At 47.6% G+C, this 17,565-nt stretch overlaps 1 protein-coding gene across 1 annotated transcript in view; it reads right to left on the bottom strand.

Annotated features, from left to right (window-relative positions):
- ATP13A1 (ATPase 13A1) overlaps nucleotides 1-17,565 on the bottom strand; it is a 35,332-nt gene that overhangs the window by 14,076 nt on the left and 3,691 nt on the right. The window contains exons 2-9 of the mRNA XM_081851683.1: nucleotides 15,055-15,144; nucleotides 14,176-14,366; nucleotides 9,028-9,100; nucleotides 5,604-5,759; nucleotides 4,758-4,827; nucleotides 4,424-4,530; nucleotides 2,415-2,544; nucleotides 481-536 (exon numbers count right to left, since the gene is read on the bottom strand). Of these exons, the coding sequence (XP_081707809.1) occupies nucleotides 481-536; nucleotides 2,415-2,544; nucleotides 4,424-4,530; nucleotides 4,758-4,827; nucleotides 5,604-5,759; nucleotides 9,028-9,100; nucleotides 14,176-14,366; nucleotides 15,055-15,144 (873 nt within the window). The remainder of the gene's footprint in view (nucleotides 1-480; nucleotides 537-2,414; nucleotides 2,545-4,423; nucleotides 4,531-4,757; nucleotides 4,828-5,603; nucleotides 5,760-9,027; nucleotides 9,101-14,175; nucleotides 14,367-15,054; nucleotides 15,145-17,565) is intronic.

Below are 17,565 nucleotides of genomic sequence, written 5' to 3' on the forward strand. Positions count from 1 at the left end.
TTCACCTGCCCACTGCAGTTCAGTTTACTCCCTGAAAAATCAGACTGATATATAAAACAGTTGTAGCAAGACTGAAAGCGCCATCCGCTCTTAGGACAGTAGCAAAAGGTTCCCAGGGCTTGCTTCCAAGATTAGCTCTCCTAAGTCCTCAGCTCAACACAATCCCCAGTTTACATAGGAGAGCTTCAAGGGTTATCAGAAGCTTCAGGAAGGCAAACAGAAGACCCTTGATAATCAAGGGCTCCTGAAGGTGGAGCTAAATATCCAGACAAGTCTTTGTCTCTTTACGTGCCAAGTCAGGTGGATTACTCCCAAGGGTAAAATAAACATGAAAACAGGTTTCTACTATCTCATGTTAAGTACAGTGGTCTGCCCCCTCCTCCCTCGAAGTGCTGTTCTGAGGGTTCTCCTGCCACAAACCCCAAACCAATTTTGGGTGACAGTTGTGCAAGCGGAAGCCCAGTGGCTCTCGTTTCTTACCTGAGATGTATTGAAGCCTGTCCTTAGAACATAGGCCACACACCCGTTATCAACCGCTGTGAAGAGGTATAAAGGAAAAGGATTACGCAACATGTTGGTATGAAAAAATGAGCAGATGAATAGGTCAAGTTGTGCAGTTCTTCCAAAGAAGTCCTTCGGAACATGAACACTTTGGCTTCAGCTGCTACATGGCGCCAGGACAGACCATCAAGAAATGCATTAGAGCTAAAGCGAAGGAAGGAAGCTGCAACATGCAGAAACCAGTCTAAGCTTACACAGCGCAGAAGACGCAAAGGTGTTGGTAGATCTGTGGTGAATCATAGTGCCTCTCCCTCTCTTCCAGGCTCAGGCAGTTTCTCTTGGATCATGTTTTGAAGGAGTTGTATCTGACTTATAGGGATGCAGGTGGTGCTGTGGGTTAAACCACAGAGCCTAGGACTTGCCGATCAGAAGGTTGGTGGTACGAATCCCCGCGATGGGGTGAGCTCCCGTTGCTTGGTCCCAGCTCCTGCCCACTTAGCAGTTCAAAAGCACGTCAAGTGCAAGTAGATAAATAGGTACCACTCTGGCAGGAAGGTAAATGGTGTTTCCGTGCGCTGATCTGGTTCGCCAGAAGCGGCTTAGTCATGCTGGCCACATGACCCAGAAGCTGTATGCTGGCTCCCTCAACCAACAAAGCGAGATGAGCGCCGCAACCCCAGAGTCGGCCACCACTGGACCTAATGGTCAGGAGTCCCTTTACCTTTACCTGACTTATAGCATTTTCAGCAAACGTTTCCCCTCTCTCTCCCTTTGAAATTGTGTTTTTTAAAAGAATTTTTTATTTATTCTATATTTTTAAATGCCTTCCCAATCTGCATCATACTATAATGAAATCCTATTATTGTCAGAAATGCATATTATTCAAAAGGAATAAATAATATACAATTCTGTAATTAAGGAGTATTTGAGCTACCCCTAATTGTGTAATTTATCCAACCTTGGCTCTTTTGCCTGCATGCTTTTTTATAATGCAAGTTTAATTCTATCATGTGAATCACTCAGGTAGCTTCTGTTCCCTTTTGCTTTTTCTAGCACTAGCTGCTTCACTACCAATGTCTGCATGTCTACTTGATCTCAAAGTTTCAGTTTCTGAACAGGTATATATCCTCATCTCACAGCTAAAATTCTGCACCAGGGAAATTCTGCCAGAGAAGAAAGGGGAAAGCACAGGTTTCCACGGGTCTTTCCTACTGAGAGATTACCGTATATACTCGTGTATAAGCCAACTTTTTCACCACATTTTTTACGCTGAAAAAGCCCCCTTCGGCTTATACTTGAGTGAGGTGGGCAGCGCGGCGGAGGGACGAGCAATCCAAAAGGAGCCCTTTCTTGCTGCTGGTTCCACCACCGCCGCCTGCCTCTTGCAAGGGCAGGCACAGGAGCCGCCTTGTGAGCAGCCGAGGGACGAGCGGCCCGAAAGGAGCCCTTTTGGGCTGCTTGTTCTTCCTCCGTCGCTGCCGCCACCACCAGGTTTGTGGTGTGGTGAACCGGCTTATGCTCAAGTCAATAATGCGATGAGGCTACATTTTAATATTTTAATGTTTCAATATTTTAATGTTGTATTTTAATTTTGTTTTTAAGTTGTAATCATTCAACTTGTTTTTATTATTGCTTGTAAGCCGCCCTGAGCCCGGCCTTGGCTGGGGAAATAATAATAATAATAATAATAATAATAATAATAATAATAATAATAAAGTTTTCCCATTTTTTGTGCTAAAATTAGGTGCCTTGGCTTATATTTGGGTCAGCTTATACTCAAGTATATACGGTACCCTTAGTGCTAAAGTTAGCAGGTTTATTATATCAGCAATCAAGCAGCAACTAAACTGTTCAGGGAATGACATTTTAAGAGCTTCCCTGCCATTGATTCAAGCTAGATAGTATGTACATACGTTTCAGGCCTGTGCTTGCTTTTTGTGGTGGGATGTGCTGTACAACTTTCGTTCCCCCAAAAATTATGTGCAATCTGGAATCGGCCTTCATGTCCAAGACATATTCTGGGTCTAACTCTTCGATTGGCTCCTACAATAAAAGAAGAAGAAAAAAGCACATTTGGGAACTGATAACAGATGTCCAATAATGCCTGGCCCGACTATTCCGCCTACATTAGGCAGGTACAAATGTAGACAGACATCAACAACCTGCAAGCTATATGTAGTGATATTTTAACACAAAAGACTCTAAAATCCAGGGACTGAGAATCACCCTCATTCCTCAACTTTGGAAATCTGCAGCTGCTTCTACAGTTGGAGGGAGCACATCAGGTATGTGATTCAGAACTGCTTCCCATATGTTGCCTGAGGGCTTCCCTTGTGGGCTTCCCATAAGGGCATCTGATTGGCCACTGTGAGAACAGAATGACGGATGCTCTTATGTTCTTAATATACAGTGGTGCCCCGCAAGACGAATGCCTCGCAAGACGAAAAACCCGCTAGACGAAAGGGTTTTCCGTTTTGGAGGTGCTTCGCAAAACGAATTTCCTATGGGCTTGCTTCGCAAGGCGAAAATGTCTTGCGAGTTCCTGCGGGTTTTTTTCCCTCCCCCCCCCTTTTCTAAGCCGCTAAGCCGCTTATCCGCTAAAAGCTGCTAAACGCTAATAGCGCTAATCCACTAAGCCGTCAATGGGCTTGCTTCGCAAGACGAAAAAACTGCTAGACGAAGAGACTCGCGGAACGGATTCTTTTCGTCTTGCGAGGCACCACTGTAATTTAAAATAAAATAAAAAGCATCTAAAAACTGTATTTTTCAGTGTGAAGTTGACATTCGTCTACTCCCAAAATATTTGATGGGATGAGTTTTATATCAGCCTTTGGTAACTGGCCGTCCCTGATGTTTCATTATACTGTTGGGGTAGTGCAGTTTTATTATTTTATGGTGACTGTTTCTATTGTTTCATTTTATATAAATGTTTGTATATTTTAACTGCTCCAAGACAACTTGAGTTTTCTTTTAGAAAAATGCATCTAATAAATTCAACAAACAAAACTAAGTGTTGTTGTGCTTTGATGCTTTGTGTAACTGGATTGCTTTGCCAGTTTGTTTGTTTTTAAATAAATATAAGCATTGTGCTATTTGCAATTTGAATTTGGAACTACAAAAGCACCACCGGCATAAAACAAGCCACTTCCTGTTTCTTCTCTTGTTCAGTAAGTGAGAGGACTCCACACTGGGGACCATGGGAGGGAGCACCACCCATTACCAAGGCAAGGAATCCATCAAGCTGTGCTGGATACACACAAGCTGCCCTTGTTTTGGGGTTGTTGTTTTTTTAGATTCATTAACCAACCAAAACCAGTGAATCCTGAACTCAGCTGGAGTTCACTCTGCTACCTAAAGCCAATGACTTCCCACAGATGATGTATAGTAAACAAAAGCTGCCTTGCCAGATCAGGCCAAATTGATCTAGTCCAGCCTCCTGCGTCCAGCAACGGCCACTGGCAACAAGCAGGCAGAATGAGATGGTCCCACTACCCAAGGCTCTAAAATACGCCACCTCTGAACATGGAGGTTCCATATCGCTCATAATAATTGCCAAACCTCTCCTCCAAAATTTTGGCTTTGCCTCTTGTTGCCATGGCAATCTCTCCCTCTGCATAAGCGAACACATCCCTGCCATTTCCCCCGTCAGCTTCATGTTTCTCTTCCTTACTATTCAAAGCTGCACCTCCTCTCTCCTTCACTTTCACTCCTTGCTCCCCAGGTGTCCCCGTTTGATCCCTTCCACTGTGTCGACTTTCATGCAGCCCCACCCCACAGCATCTATTTGGCCCGTTTCCCCATTTCACATTCACTGTGTCCATTTTCCTGGGTCAGCACTGTCTTCTGCAGACTGTATAACTGCCAGGCATCCTGCTAACACTAAATAAATTGTGACTAAATTAGCAGAAATCATCAGGCAAACCTTCATTTGAGGCACTGACTCTCCAGTCAACATGGCTTCATCTACGATGCACCTTCCCCGCAGCAGCAGCACATCGCACGGCACAAGGTTCTCATGGGGGGAGCGGCCTGGAAGTGAGAGTTGGATGCTCAGGAGGACTGGGGGGGAGGTAGGGCCTTTGCTCATAAGGTCTCAGGACTCTTGAGAGAAGGACTGTGTCAGGTATTGAAAAGACTCAGGCTTCAGGCCCATGACACAAAGTTGCATGAAATATGCACATGCTAATTTATACACATAGTTGAGCTAATTAAGACTGTGGGTGGCAGGGCTCTTATCAGCGCAACACTGATCTTACCAATGGACACAATGTCCCCTGGAATTATCTCATCGCTGGAAATTGGACGCCACTTCCTGTTTCTGTAAACCTGCAAGAGGAAGAGATATTATTAGTACTATTGTTCTTTATTAATTTAATCTTCATCCACAGATCTGAGGGTGGTTCACAGAAGGGTGGCATTTAGGATGCTAGAGGAAGAGGAGCTGGAGCTGTCCACAGACCAACTTCCCCAAATTCACCTCATCATACCTACAGTTCATATCAGCTTGGGCTCAAGGACTCCTGAATGGAGACTGTTGGACCAATTATCCATCACAGGTTAACCTATCAAACAGCAACCTCGTTCTAATACTTTGGAAACTCAGGCCTGGTCAGGTCAAGAGCCTCCTGCACTCCCTTGATCAACTACAGTACCACCTGACAGAATGATACAGAAAACTGTCTTCCCAATGCCCTTGCATGAACAGGGGAGATGGGGAAGCCATGGGGATTGGTGTAAGAGAAGAATCGCCATGGGTTTGGGAGTATTGTTGATAACAAACCCTTTAGGCAGGTGAGGAGCAGCTGAATGACAAGATAATTCTCCTAACTCCCATCTGGGGCTGGCGCAATCTCTGCGGCTCTGGCGGCACCTCCAAGTTCACCCCAACAACCTTGGCTTTATTCTCCTGACTGCCCTCCTTCCAGCAACTGCCATTACTGTTCCCTTCTGCATTCTACATTCTACACAGTGATCAGCCCTCTAGGATCACCCTGAGCAACGGAGATTCAGCGTTCGGGAATCCATGCGCCTCATCAGATTGTCTCCAAGTGGGAAGGACCAGTGTCTCACAGCATTGCTCACCACTTCCTGCCTTGGCTCACCTGGATCATGTAGGGTTTGTTGCCCATTTTTCGAATCTCTGACATGTTCCTCATTTGCTGCTGGACGAGAGATGCTTCAAAAGCCACCAGCATGGAAAGGGTGAAGACACTGTAATACCAGTATTCATCCAGGCACCACAACCCCACACAGAAGACCTACATGTAGGAAACAGACACAAAGCACTCCCAATACTGGTACAGAGCAACAATCCCATTTGGGCCTATAACAAAGACTTGGTTAGCACAGTGGCTAAAAGCATTTAAGTTTCACCTCAGCCTCAAATGCATGAGGTAGCCTTGGACAAGCTTCTAGCCTTGGTGCTTGGTCTGCAACAGAGGGATAAATAATACTGGACCATCTTATAAGATTGTTGCAATGGTTGCTGAAATAGTGGCCAAGCTCCAAAGAACCATGGAAACCAATTCTGGGCACCCAAGGGGACTTTAGATTTGTTTTTCTTGAACCACAAATTATTGTGTGGTTTGAAAGCATTTTGAAACAGGTGTGTGTTAAATGACCAAAGAGAGAAGACAAAAACTGCAACAGCCTAACACAAACCTTTTGTTACTAGACTCATCAGGCCCTCCAAGAACGTCCATGTGGGACACGAGGATAGAGGCTGGGCCTGTATAAACTTTGTTATTCGCATAAACATATGATATTTTATACACACTGAAAACTTTTAAGAAAACATTAATTTTAACTTAAGAACAGTAAGCTGAATCAGGCCAATGCCCCATCTGGTCCAGCGCCCTGTTCTCATAGTGGCCAGCCAGATGAATGTAGGGGGAAAGCCCTCTTGCTGGCTGCAGTTTCAGCGGCTGGTAATCCGAAGAGAACTGCTTCCAGCTGTGGAGGCAGAGCATAGCAACCACAGCAGGCGGCCACAGATATTCTTATCCTTCATGATGAGGACAAGAGGTTTGTCTAAGCCAGTGTTTCCCAACCGGTGTTCCGCGGCACACTAGTGTGCCGCGAGAGGTTGCCGGGTGTGCCGTGGGTGGGAGGCGGGCGAGTCGGGCTGCTTTAGCCCCGTGCGTGCTCTCCCAGCTGGAGAGGTGACGCGCGCCTATGGAGGCTCCTGCCATAGGCGCGCGTCACCTCTCCAGCTGGGAGAGCACGCACGGGGCTAAAGCAGCCCCCCGCGACCCTCTCCCGGCTGGAGAGGTGACGCGCGCCTATGGCAGGAGCCTCCATAGGCGCGCGTCACCTCTCCAGCTGGGAGAGCACGCAGGGGGCTAAAGCAGCCCCCCGCGACCCTCTCCCGGCTGGAGAGGTGACGCGCGCCTATGGCAGGAGCCTCCATAGGCGCGCGTCACCTCTCCAGCTGGGAGAGCACGCAGGGGGCTAAAGCAGCCCCCCGCGACCCTCTCCCGGCTGGAGAGGTGACGCGCGCCTATGGCAGGAGCCTCCATAGGCGCGCGTCACCTCTCCAGCTGGGAGAGCACGCAGGGGGCTAAAGCAGCCCCCCGCGACCCTCTCCCCGCTGGAAAGGTGACGCGCGCCTATGGCAGGAGCCTCCATAGGCGCGCGTCACCTCTCCAGCGGGGAGAGGGTCGCGCGGGGCTAAAGCACCCCCCCGCGACCCTCTCCCCGCTGGAGAGGTGACGCGCGCCTATGGCAGGAGCCTCCATAGGCGCGCGTCACCTCTCCAGCTGGGAGAGCACGCAGGGGGCTAAAGCAGCCCCCCGCGACCCTCTCCCCGCTGGAGAGGTGACGCGCGCCTATGGCAGGAGCCTCCATAGGCGCGCGTCACCTCTCCAGCTGGGAGAGCACGCACGGGACTAAAGCGCGACCGTCTCCCGGCTGGAGACGCGGGGCTGGGGCGGGGGAAGCCCGAGCTTCCCCCTCCCCCAGAACGGGACCCAGAGCTCTGGGAGCTTGCGGGGCTGGGGGAGGAGGAAGCCCTCCGCCAGCCTCCAAACCATGTCGGGAGACAGCGGGTGGGCGCGCTACGCCTCTCCCGCTGTCTCCCGAGTTTGCGGGGCTGGCGACGGGGAGGAGCAGGCTTCTCCCCCCCGCCAGCCTTCTAACCAAGTCGAGGGACAGCGGGATGGCGGCGTTCCTTCGGAGGACGCCCGTGCTCCGCGCTGGTGTTGGCCAGCCTTGCGCACCCGGGGGATCTCCCCCCAGGAGCGCAAGGCTTGCGGGCGGCGCAGAGCACGGGGCGCCCTTCAGAGGACGCCCCGTGCTCCGCGCTGTGTTGGCAAGCCTTGCGCACGGGGGGCGCGTGGGGCGCCCTGAAACAGAGGGTTCCCCATGCTGCGGACTGTAGCCTGCCGCCGGATGCGCGGGGCGCCCTGAAGCAGAGCGCCCCTCGCGCCAGGCAGACATGGGCCAGCCCCACAAGCTCGGGGGACAGTGGGGAGGCGCAGCACCGCCATCCCACTGTTCCCCGACCTGGTTTTGGGGGGGGAAATAAAGGAATTTTTTTTTCCCTTTATTTCCCCCCCCCCCAAAAAAGTAGGTGCGTCCTATGGGACGGAGCGTCCTAAAAATACGGTACTTACTATTTCATAATAAAGTAATTATAAAATACCGGTACTTTCTTTGTGTTTATTTGATGCCTATTAAAGAGAGTTACTTTATATATAGTCAATATAGGCACAGAGTTAATTTTTTAAACATTTTCTAATGGTGGTGTGCCTCGAGATTTTTTTCATGAAACAAGTGTGCCTTTGCCCAAAAAAGGTTGGGAAACACTGGTCTAAGCTGCTTCTAAAGTCAGCTAAGCTGGTGGCTGTGACTGCCTCTGAGGGGAGCAAGTTCCAGAGTTTAACTATGTGCAGCATGAAGAAGTCCTGAATCTTCCAATATTCAGTTTCACTGGATGTCCACGAGTTCTAGCATTATGAGGGCAGGAAATTTTTTCTCTTTCTCCATGTCATGCATAATTTTACAAACGTCTATCATGTTGACTCTTAGCACCTTTTCTGTAAACTAAAATATTCCCAAATGCTGCAACCTTTCTTCCTAGCTTCTGCGCCAAGAATGGCTGAGCAGCATCTAAGTCCATACCAGCCTGGTAAATATGTATGGCAGGAGTGTGTGATTCAAAGTACAGTGGTACCTCGGGTTACAGATGCTTCACGTTGCATACGCTTCAGGTTACAGACTCCGCTAACCCAGAAATAGTACCTCAGGTTAAGAACTTTGATTCAGGATGAGAACAGAAATTGTGCTCCGGCGGAGCAGCAGCAGCAGCAGCAGGAGGCCCCATTAGCTAAAGTGGTGCTTCAGGTTAAGAACAGTTTCAGTTTAAGAACGGACCTCCGGAACGAATTAAGTACTTAACCCGAGGCACCACTGTACAATAGAAGGTGTCAATTTTTAAATATACGCAAGAGATTTTGCCTGTGGAATTCTGGGTTTAAGGAACAGAAACTCAAAAAGAGGCTGATGCTGCATATCCTTTTTGATTACCTGAAAGACGAAGAAAGGGGCAGTGGCTCTTTCTTTGAAGAGTTCAAGGAATTCTGGCACAACCATCTCTGCCCTGTGTGAAAAACAGAACCCTGATTTATTTTGGCATTGTGATGTGACATTCTGTCCTGCTTGCAACCCCTAAAACCCTGGAGGTTTGATTACTTACACACACACACACACACCCCAACCCCACATGAGACACCTCACCATCTTTCTGCTTGCTCTGTTTCCACTTGGAAGCACTTCTGCAACGTCTTAGAGCATCCGGCTCTGTTTCCAAGTGGAAACAAAGCCGGATGCTCTGAGACATTGCAAAAGTGCTTGTTCTGAGAAGTTGACGGGTAGCAATCCCTCAGACAAAGCTCTTCATAAAACAGGGCTTATGAGGAAGGTTTCAAAATCTTGTATTCCATTGTCTGTCCTAGAGTTACTTCAACTGTGTATATTTAATAACTAGAGTATATAATAACTGTGTATATTTAATAACTAACTTTCCTGCTTGGCAGGGGGTTGGACTCGATGGCCCTTGTGGTCTCTTCCAACTCTATGATTCTATGATTCTATGATTCTAGAGAAACAAGAATTACCATTGCAGCCATTGCCATTTTTATGAAAGTGAACCTCTAACATTTGGCTGAAAACTGGAGTGAAAACTCTCTCTTACTGGTTGACATGATTATTACATCATTTGCTTGTTCTTCCAGATACTGTCAGAGAAGCTGCAGCTACTGACTTGAGTTTTCAACTTTCCTGATAGTTCTGCTGTCATCTTACAGGCCCTAAAATTTTATCAGGCCTTTAAGACAAAGTTGCATTATTCAAGGTGGTATTCTGTTCCTTCAGACACAATTGCAGTAGATGCCTGCATCTTTTGTGGTTGATCTATCACTTTGAAGACTACATAACTTTGCCTCAAAACACTAAGAGTTTAAGACTGAGAAGCTTAGGTGGGTGGACGATGGGAGAAGAAAAGAATTCTCTCCCCACCATAATTACCCAAGAATAAATAGGAGCTGGGGAGGTGATGGCTAGAATGTGAGTGAAAGGAGAGGCCATGAAAAATGTGTGCAATCCGATGCATGTGTTGAGTCTTAATTGTGTTCCTTGTTGCAGACAGCATCCTTCTGGTATGGAAGCCAGAACAAGGGATTAGAGCTAGGAAGTTGTATTTCAACTGTGAAGAAGAGAGGAAGGTGTTGAGTAGGTTAATCTTCCTTGCCTCCACTTGCTGGCTCAATCCTGGAGGCCCTTCAGTTAAGGGCTAAGAGAGGTACCAGAGAGATTAGGGCCAGGGCTTGAGTTCAGGTGATGACTGTAAAAAGGGAGGGGCTGTTTGCTCTACTATCCCTACCCCTAAATGCATGTGGAAAGACTGCAGTGCTCAGCCCAGGACACAGGACAGATCTAGTAGGGGATATTCTAGATGTGCCCTATGAGTTTTCAGCTTCCATTAATGAGCAATGTGCAGGCAACACGGGTTGGCACCTCCGGCAATGGCGGAGTTCCTCCGATCGGAAGGAATTTGCTCCGTGGAAATCAGGGTCTGACCGCCACGGCGAAGGCGGAGACCCACTAAAATCACAGGTGGGAGAAGCTTGTGAACGTGGGATTTGGCTGGCACCCTTTGCGTCTCCCCTGCTCGCGGGGAAACCCAGTTTTGGGGATCCGGAGCGACGTGGGGTGAGTGGCGCGGTGCTTCGAATTGACTGCTTTTTTCACGGAGTGAAGCCGCATTGCTGTTGCCGGAGAGCGCTGACTTTTTCCTGTGGACAATTTGACTTTAAACAACTACCCACGAGTAGAACGGAAAATTGGATTTACAAAAGTCTTAATTCGGTACCGAAACGGGAAGGTTTCAAACAGGAAGTCCGCCTTCCCCTTTTGTAAATAGATTGAAGCAAAGAAGCTGCAAGCTAAGGTCTTGGAAAGCCTTATGTAAAGGATTAAACTTCCATCGATTAAAATCATTAAACCCCCCTTGGAAGCAGGAGAAGAGGGGGGAAATTTTAGATCGTGTAAGCCTGCAGGAGAGAGTGATAAAAATTAAATTACCACTGCTCTGAACCTGGAAACGGGCTGCCAGTAGATTGAAGTTTTGGGAGAGTTCATTGACTGTGAATAAAACATGTTGACAGTTAGTTAAATAAGAGAAATATATTGTTTCCACTGTCCTCTTCTGAGTTTAAAAAGGAGGAAAAGTAACTGAAAATTGAAACTAACTTTACTTTTTGAACTGTGCTTGAAAGGATTGATACAAGTGGAGACTGTTTCCCTCTAGAGGGAACTTTGGAAACTGTTACAAGAGTGGAGCTGGGGAATCTCCAGCTGCAGGATAAGAACTGTGAGAATCAGGGATTGACCTTGGACCATTTAAGAATGTCGACAGGAGAAGCCTTAGTGAATGCATTTTGTAAGATAAGACTGAAACTGCCTTGGTCGCGCTGGTTGATGATCTCCAGCGAGCTAGGGACAAAGGTGAGAGTTGTTTCCTAGTTCTGCTGGATCTCTCAGTGGCCTTTGATACAATCGACCATAACATCCTTCTGGACTGCCTAGAGGGGCTGGGAGCTGGGGGCACTGATAAGAGTGGTTTCGCTCCTTCCTCCTGGGCCGTGTTCAGAAAGTGGTGGGGGGGATGAGTGTTCAGACCCCTGGGCCCTCACTTGTGGGGTGCCTCAGGGTTCCGTCCTCTCCCCCATGCTTTTTAACATCTATATGAAGCCGCTGGGAGAGATCATCAGGGGGTTTGGACTGGGTGTCCATCAATATGCAGATGATACCCAGCTCTACCTCTCTTTCAAATCAGAACCAGTGAAGGCGGTGAAGGTCCTGTGTGAGTGCCTGGAGGCGGTTGGAGGATGGATGGCGGCTAATGGATTGAGGTTGAATCCTGACAAGACAGAAGTACTGTTTTTGGGGGACAGGGGGCGAGCTGGTGTGGAGGACTCCCTGGTCCTGAATAGGGTAACTGTGCCCCTGAAGGACCAGGTGCACAGCCTGGGAGTCATTTTGGACTCAAAGCTGTCCATGGAGGCGCAGGTCAATTCTGTATCCAGGGCAGCTGTCTACCAACTCCATCTGGTACGCAGGCTGAGACCCTACCTGCCCGCGGACTGTCTCGCCAGAGTGGTGCATGCTCTAGTTATCTCCCGCTTGGACTACTGCAATGCACTCTACGTGGGGCTACCTTTGAAGGTGACTCGGAAACTACAACTAATCCAGAATGCGGCAGCTAGACTGGTGACTGGGGGCGGCCGCCGAGACCACATAACACCGGTCTTGAAAGACCTACATTGGCTCCCAGTACGTTTCCGAGCACAATTCAAAGTGCTGGTGTTGACCTTTAAAGCCCTAAACGGCCTCGGCCCAGTATACCTGAAGGAGCGTCTCCACCCCCATCGTTCTGCCCGGACGCTGAGGTCCAGCGCCGAGGCCTTCTGGCGGTTCCCTCATTGCGAGAAGCAAAGCTACAGGGAACCAGGCAGAGGGCCTTCTCGGTAGTGGCGCCTGCCCTGTGGAACACCCTCCCATCAGATGTCAAAGCGATAAATAACTACCTGACATTCAGAAGACATCTTAAGGCAGCCCTGTTCAGGGAAGTTTTTAATCTGTGTAATTTTAGTGTATTTTTGGTTTTTATGGAAGCCGCCCAGAGTGGCTGGGGAAACCCAGCCAGATGGGCGGGGTACAAATAATAAATTATTATTATTATTATTATTATTATTATTATTATTATTATTATTATTATTATTTGTTGGAACAGCTTCATAAGAAGACCGATGTTATGACTACTAAAATTGATAACTTGGGACAAAAAGCGATTAATCTGGGACAAAAAGTGAGCACCAATACAGAAATTATTCAGGATTTGGTACAGGAATTTACTTCAGCAGAATAAATTGTGGAGAAGGAGAAGGAGAAAGTTGTTGTTGTCGAACCTAAAGTAATACAAGTGGGAGCCTCAGCCTTACAAAGGCAAATTGAGGACTATAAGTTGAGGCCTTTTATGACTGAAACTAGAAAAAGTCAGATTTTGAGGATTGGAGCCCGGCCTGGACCGGAGAAGGAAAGCTGGAAAGATCCCCCCATGCAGGGATTAACTGACTTTTGGGACATGGACTTGGGTCAGGAGGAGACTGGAGTTCTGGGGGCCTTTGGATTTGGAGGAATCTTGAAACATGTCCTGAAATACTTTATGAATCTTAGCTTTAACTATGGAAATCTGGCTGACCTGTCGAGAAGGAATAAAAATATTGTTAGGCCGGAGTTTCCCTGAGATCTGCTCTATAGCATCAAAGAATATGAAGAAGACCTGCAGAAAGGACTTGGAAAAGAGTTAAGAGCCTTGGACATAAGATCTCCAGGTTGATAGACTGTATGGAGTTGACGGAAGTGACTGGCAGAGTCCGAGACTGGGGAGAGGAGATGGTGGAAGAGGATTGGAAAATTTAAAGTCTGATTTATGCTTTCCTCTACCCATAGAAGTAAGCCCCATTGATGCATACAACTGCATACTCAGGAGCCAAATCAGAATAAAATTGCTCGCCTGTGGAAGAACAGAATCACCAGGTAGTAAAGTGTAAAAAATAGTTACACAGAAATGAAAAACTATTTCTGTAAAATTCTTCCTATAGTTACTCATTAACCTGATAGTACTACCCATCCATTGCTCTGCTTTCCTTTGGACCACACCAGGGAGGCAGGCAGGTGTGTGTCTTGTGGTCTGGGCAGTCCAGGACTGCTATACACACTGCCGAGGCTCGCACCCTGGGAGGCCACTTCGGCACTGGTAATGCGGCAGTTTGACTTCACCTCCAGATGCACACTCCATTGTCTCTCAAGGCAGGTGGATGCTGCCAACACCTACCTACCCACAGGTGGCTTGACCCACACTGAGCACAGCGCATCACACTAAGCGCTATGTTTTGTCAGCGGTTATTTTTTGCTAGAGTATCCCCCGGAGAACCCTTAACTCATACTATGTTACCTACATGCTGGATTCAAAGTACTGCCAACTAATAGTTGTAAGTTAATTAGTCATTAATTCAGGCATCCTGTGGGCAAAAGTCTGAGTGCTCCAATTCCTGGAAATGCCCACCATAAATGTTACCCCAAAGCAGCTGGATCCAAGTTTGCCCCACTAACTTGTTGGTGCCATAGGTCTTCTCTGCTGCTTTGATCTCCTTGTCTTCCTGGTAGCCACGTGCATTCTGATAAAATTGCAATGGATGTTCCACAGGGAATAGCACAGGAAGGAATTTTTTCCTCTCATTTAGCTCGTAGAAATATTTGATTTTCTGAAATTCGAAGGAAAGGACCTCCTGTCCATCCTCCCCCTAGAAGAAATAAAGAAAGCTACAGCAAACAGGTTTCCACATGCAAGAGACCAGCTTAGCAAGTAAGATTTTAGACACTTCCACTGTCATGATTAAAAGGACTCCCTGCCGCAAGGTGGGCGCAATCACCAGCCCCTCCACCCCAACAGGGAAGCGGTTGCTTGGCATGCAGAAGGTACCAGATCCTATCCCTGGCATCTCCAGGTAGGGCTGGGACAGGATCCTGTCTGATACCCCGGAGAGTAGCTGCCAATCAGTATCAACCATACTGAGCTAAATGAACCAGTAGCCCAACTCAGAATAAGGCAGTTTCCTGTGTTCCAAACTGAGCAAAGTAAACCCAGGCATTAATAAAGTACCACAATAAAAGGACACCTCCAAAGCTGAAAGTCATAATATGCAAAAAATGTCTGAAGTAGACAAGAGACACAAATCAATTTAACCCACCCTCTCGAACATGCGCTGCCTGCATGCTTCCTACCTTTATTTGGCTGCCAAGTCTGCTTTTCTGTGGCTTTTTACAAGGTGCCAAATCAATAGGCCAGATCCAGACTTAGTCAAAAGTCCCACTGAAGCAACAAGTCAAGTCATGACTAGCGTAGTCTGTATCCAGCTGGCAAACAGAAATGGGATAACAGAAGGTTCCACATGGGGGAGCTGCTTTGAACCACAGCCATGAATTTCTTACCTGGTCTCGATGGATGGGCACCAATTCTGCAGAACCGTTATTGGGGGTTGGCACAACTTTAGCCAATGTGGCTTTCCTTGGACTGCGCACCTGAAAGACACACAATTAGGGAAGAAAACAGTCTTTAGAGTTAGGACCAAAAGAGCCGGCATAGCATTACATCTGAATCTGAGCTTTTGGTTTGTCTTTCCTAAATCAACCAAGAGTAGTAAACCAAGGCTTGCGGTTGTGATCTTTGCTCTGGAAATTCACATCTGCTTAGCATTATGTACAAACCAGGTCAGTATCTGAGATGGATACACAACTAGCCTCTGTTCCTTTGAACCTTTTGCACAGGACTGACCCTACTATGAGACAGAATACAGTGGCTGCCTCAAGCAGCTAATTTTGAGTATGATTAACAGGTGGCAAAACATTAACAACTGATGGTAAATAACTATCAGTTACTTAAACTAATTCACTATTAAGAGCTTTAACAAGTAAGTTTTAAAATAAATATTGTCTGTGCCCTTCCACTGTATTCTCTAAAACAGTGGTTCTGAACCTTCCTAATGCCGCGACCCTTTAATACAGTTCCTCATGTTGGAACAAGCTGGAAAACTCTGTTTCACAAAGATATGTTGTTGGAAATGGAAGAAGAAGGCACAACACATTCTCAGACAGAACAGGATATGAGTGCAAACACTTGATCCAGAATTTTGTAACTGGCCTTGTAGAGAAATCAGTTCTCGCAGCATCACTGTTAATAAATTCAATGAACTCCTCTTGTGCTGTCTCAGGAACATCTTCAACTTTGACTGTGAATGGGCTTCTGGCAAGTGCAAATGGGGTATCAGGTAGATTTGGAAAGTATGATGAAATTTCGTCTGCAAGCATGTGCAAGTGTTCTTTCACAGAAATTATAATCGCAATCCTTTTGTCTGGTTCAATGTCATGTTCCTCAAAGAAAGCACATAAGGTAGGCAACACCTAAATTTTACAGTGGTACCTTGGGTTACATACGCTTCAAGTTACATACGCTTCAGGTTACAGACTCCGCTAACCCAGAAATTGTGCTTCAGGTTAAGAACTTTGCTTCAGGATGAGAACAGAAATCGTGTTCCGGCGGCGCGGTGGGAGCGGGAGGCCCCATTAGCTAAAGTGGTGCTTCAGGTTAAGAACAGTTTCAGGTTAAGTACGGACCTCCGGAACGAATTAAGTACTTAACCCGAGGTACCACTGTATTTTGATCCAATTTTTTTTGCCAAAGCTGAAGTTTCATTTGGAATGATCAAATCTTTTCAGACAAATCGAGGCATGTTGCATTTGGTCCTTGCAGTGATAAAAGGTAAAGATACCCCTGCCCGTACGGGCCAGTCGTGTCCGACTCTAGGGTTGTGCGCCCATCTCACTTAAGTGTCTGGAGACACTTCCGGGTCACGTGGCCAGCGTGACGAAGCTGCTCTGGCGAGCCAGCACCTGTGCAGCGCACGGAAACGCCGTTTACCTTCCCGCTATAAGGAGGTACCTATTTATCTACTTGCACTTAGGGGTGCTTTCGAACTGCTAGGTGGGCAGGAGCTGGGACCGAAAGATGGGAGCTAACCCCGCCACAGGGATTCGAACCGCCGACCATGTGATCGGCAAGTCCTAGGCACTGTGGTTTTACCCACAGCGCCACCCGCGTCCCCTTGCAGTGATAAATTTAACAATTCAAGATGGCAAAGATGTCAACCAAGTAAGCTATTTTCTGCAGTTCACTTTTATTGCTGAAAAGTGCTTCAAACTGCGGTCTTGCTTTCTGATTAAAAAAGGTTTTGAGTTCATCACGAAACTCAAAAACACATTTTAAAACTTTTCCTCTAGACAGCCATCTCACTTCAGTGTGAAATAGCAGAGCATTGTTCAGCGCATCCAACTCGTTGCACAGTTGCGAAAACAGTTGACTGTTTAAAGTGCTCACCTTTACAAAATTGACAGAATTTATGACGCTTTTCCCCGCTGACATTTCCCCCCCTCTCCCTCACCGCAGTGGAACCTCCCCCTCCTCCCAGTGTAGCAAATCGCCAGCCAAGGTTTGAGGCCCTGGCCAATGGGCAAGCGGCGGCTGCGCGTGGCTGAGAGGAGGAAGGGGGCTGGGCTGAGCTGGCCGAGCGCATTTCCAGCAGTCCCTCATCTGAGCAAGCAGTTTGCTGCCGCTGCTCGTGCTGCTGCCGCCACCCTGCTAAGCGCAGCTCCTGTGCCTGCCCTTGCAAGAGGCAGAGGCTGTCATCAGCGGAGGAGCCCACCCCCCAAAAGCTTGCTGACCTCTGGTCTTAGGTGACCCCTGTGAAAGGGTCGTTCAACCCCCCAAAGGGGTCGGGACCCACAGGTTGAGAACCGCTGCTCTAAAACAAAGATAAACACACACACACACACCTTTGCTTCCCCCTTCCCTGTCATGCAATGATTAAACACAGAAGTAGAAAGCTTGAATCAAGCTAGTGTCTTCCATATTGACATTGGGGCTTGTGCTTAGTATCATAAAGAATT

Source organism: Podarcis erhardii (genome assembly GCF_964252035.2).
Source record: "Podarcis erhardii genome assembly, chromosome: 2".
Taxonomy (NCBI): domain Eukaryota; kingdom Metazoa; phylum Chordata; class Lepidosauria; order Squamata; family Lacertidae; genus Podarcis; species Podarcis erhardii.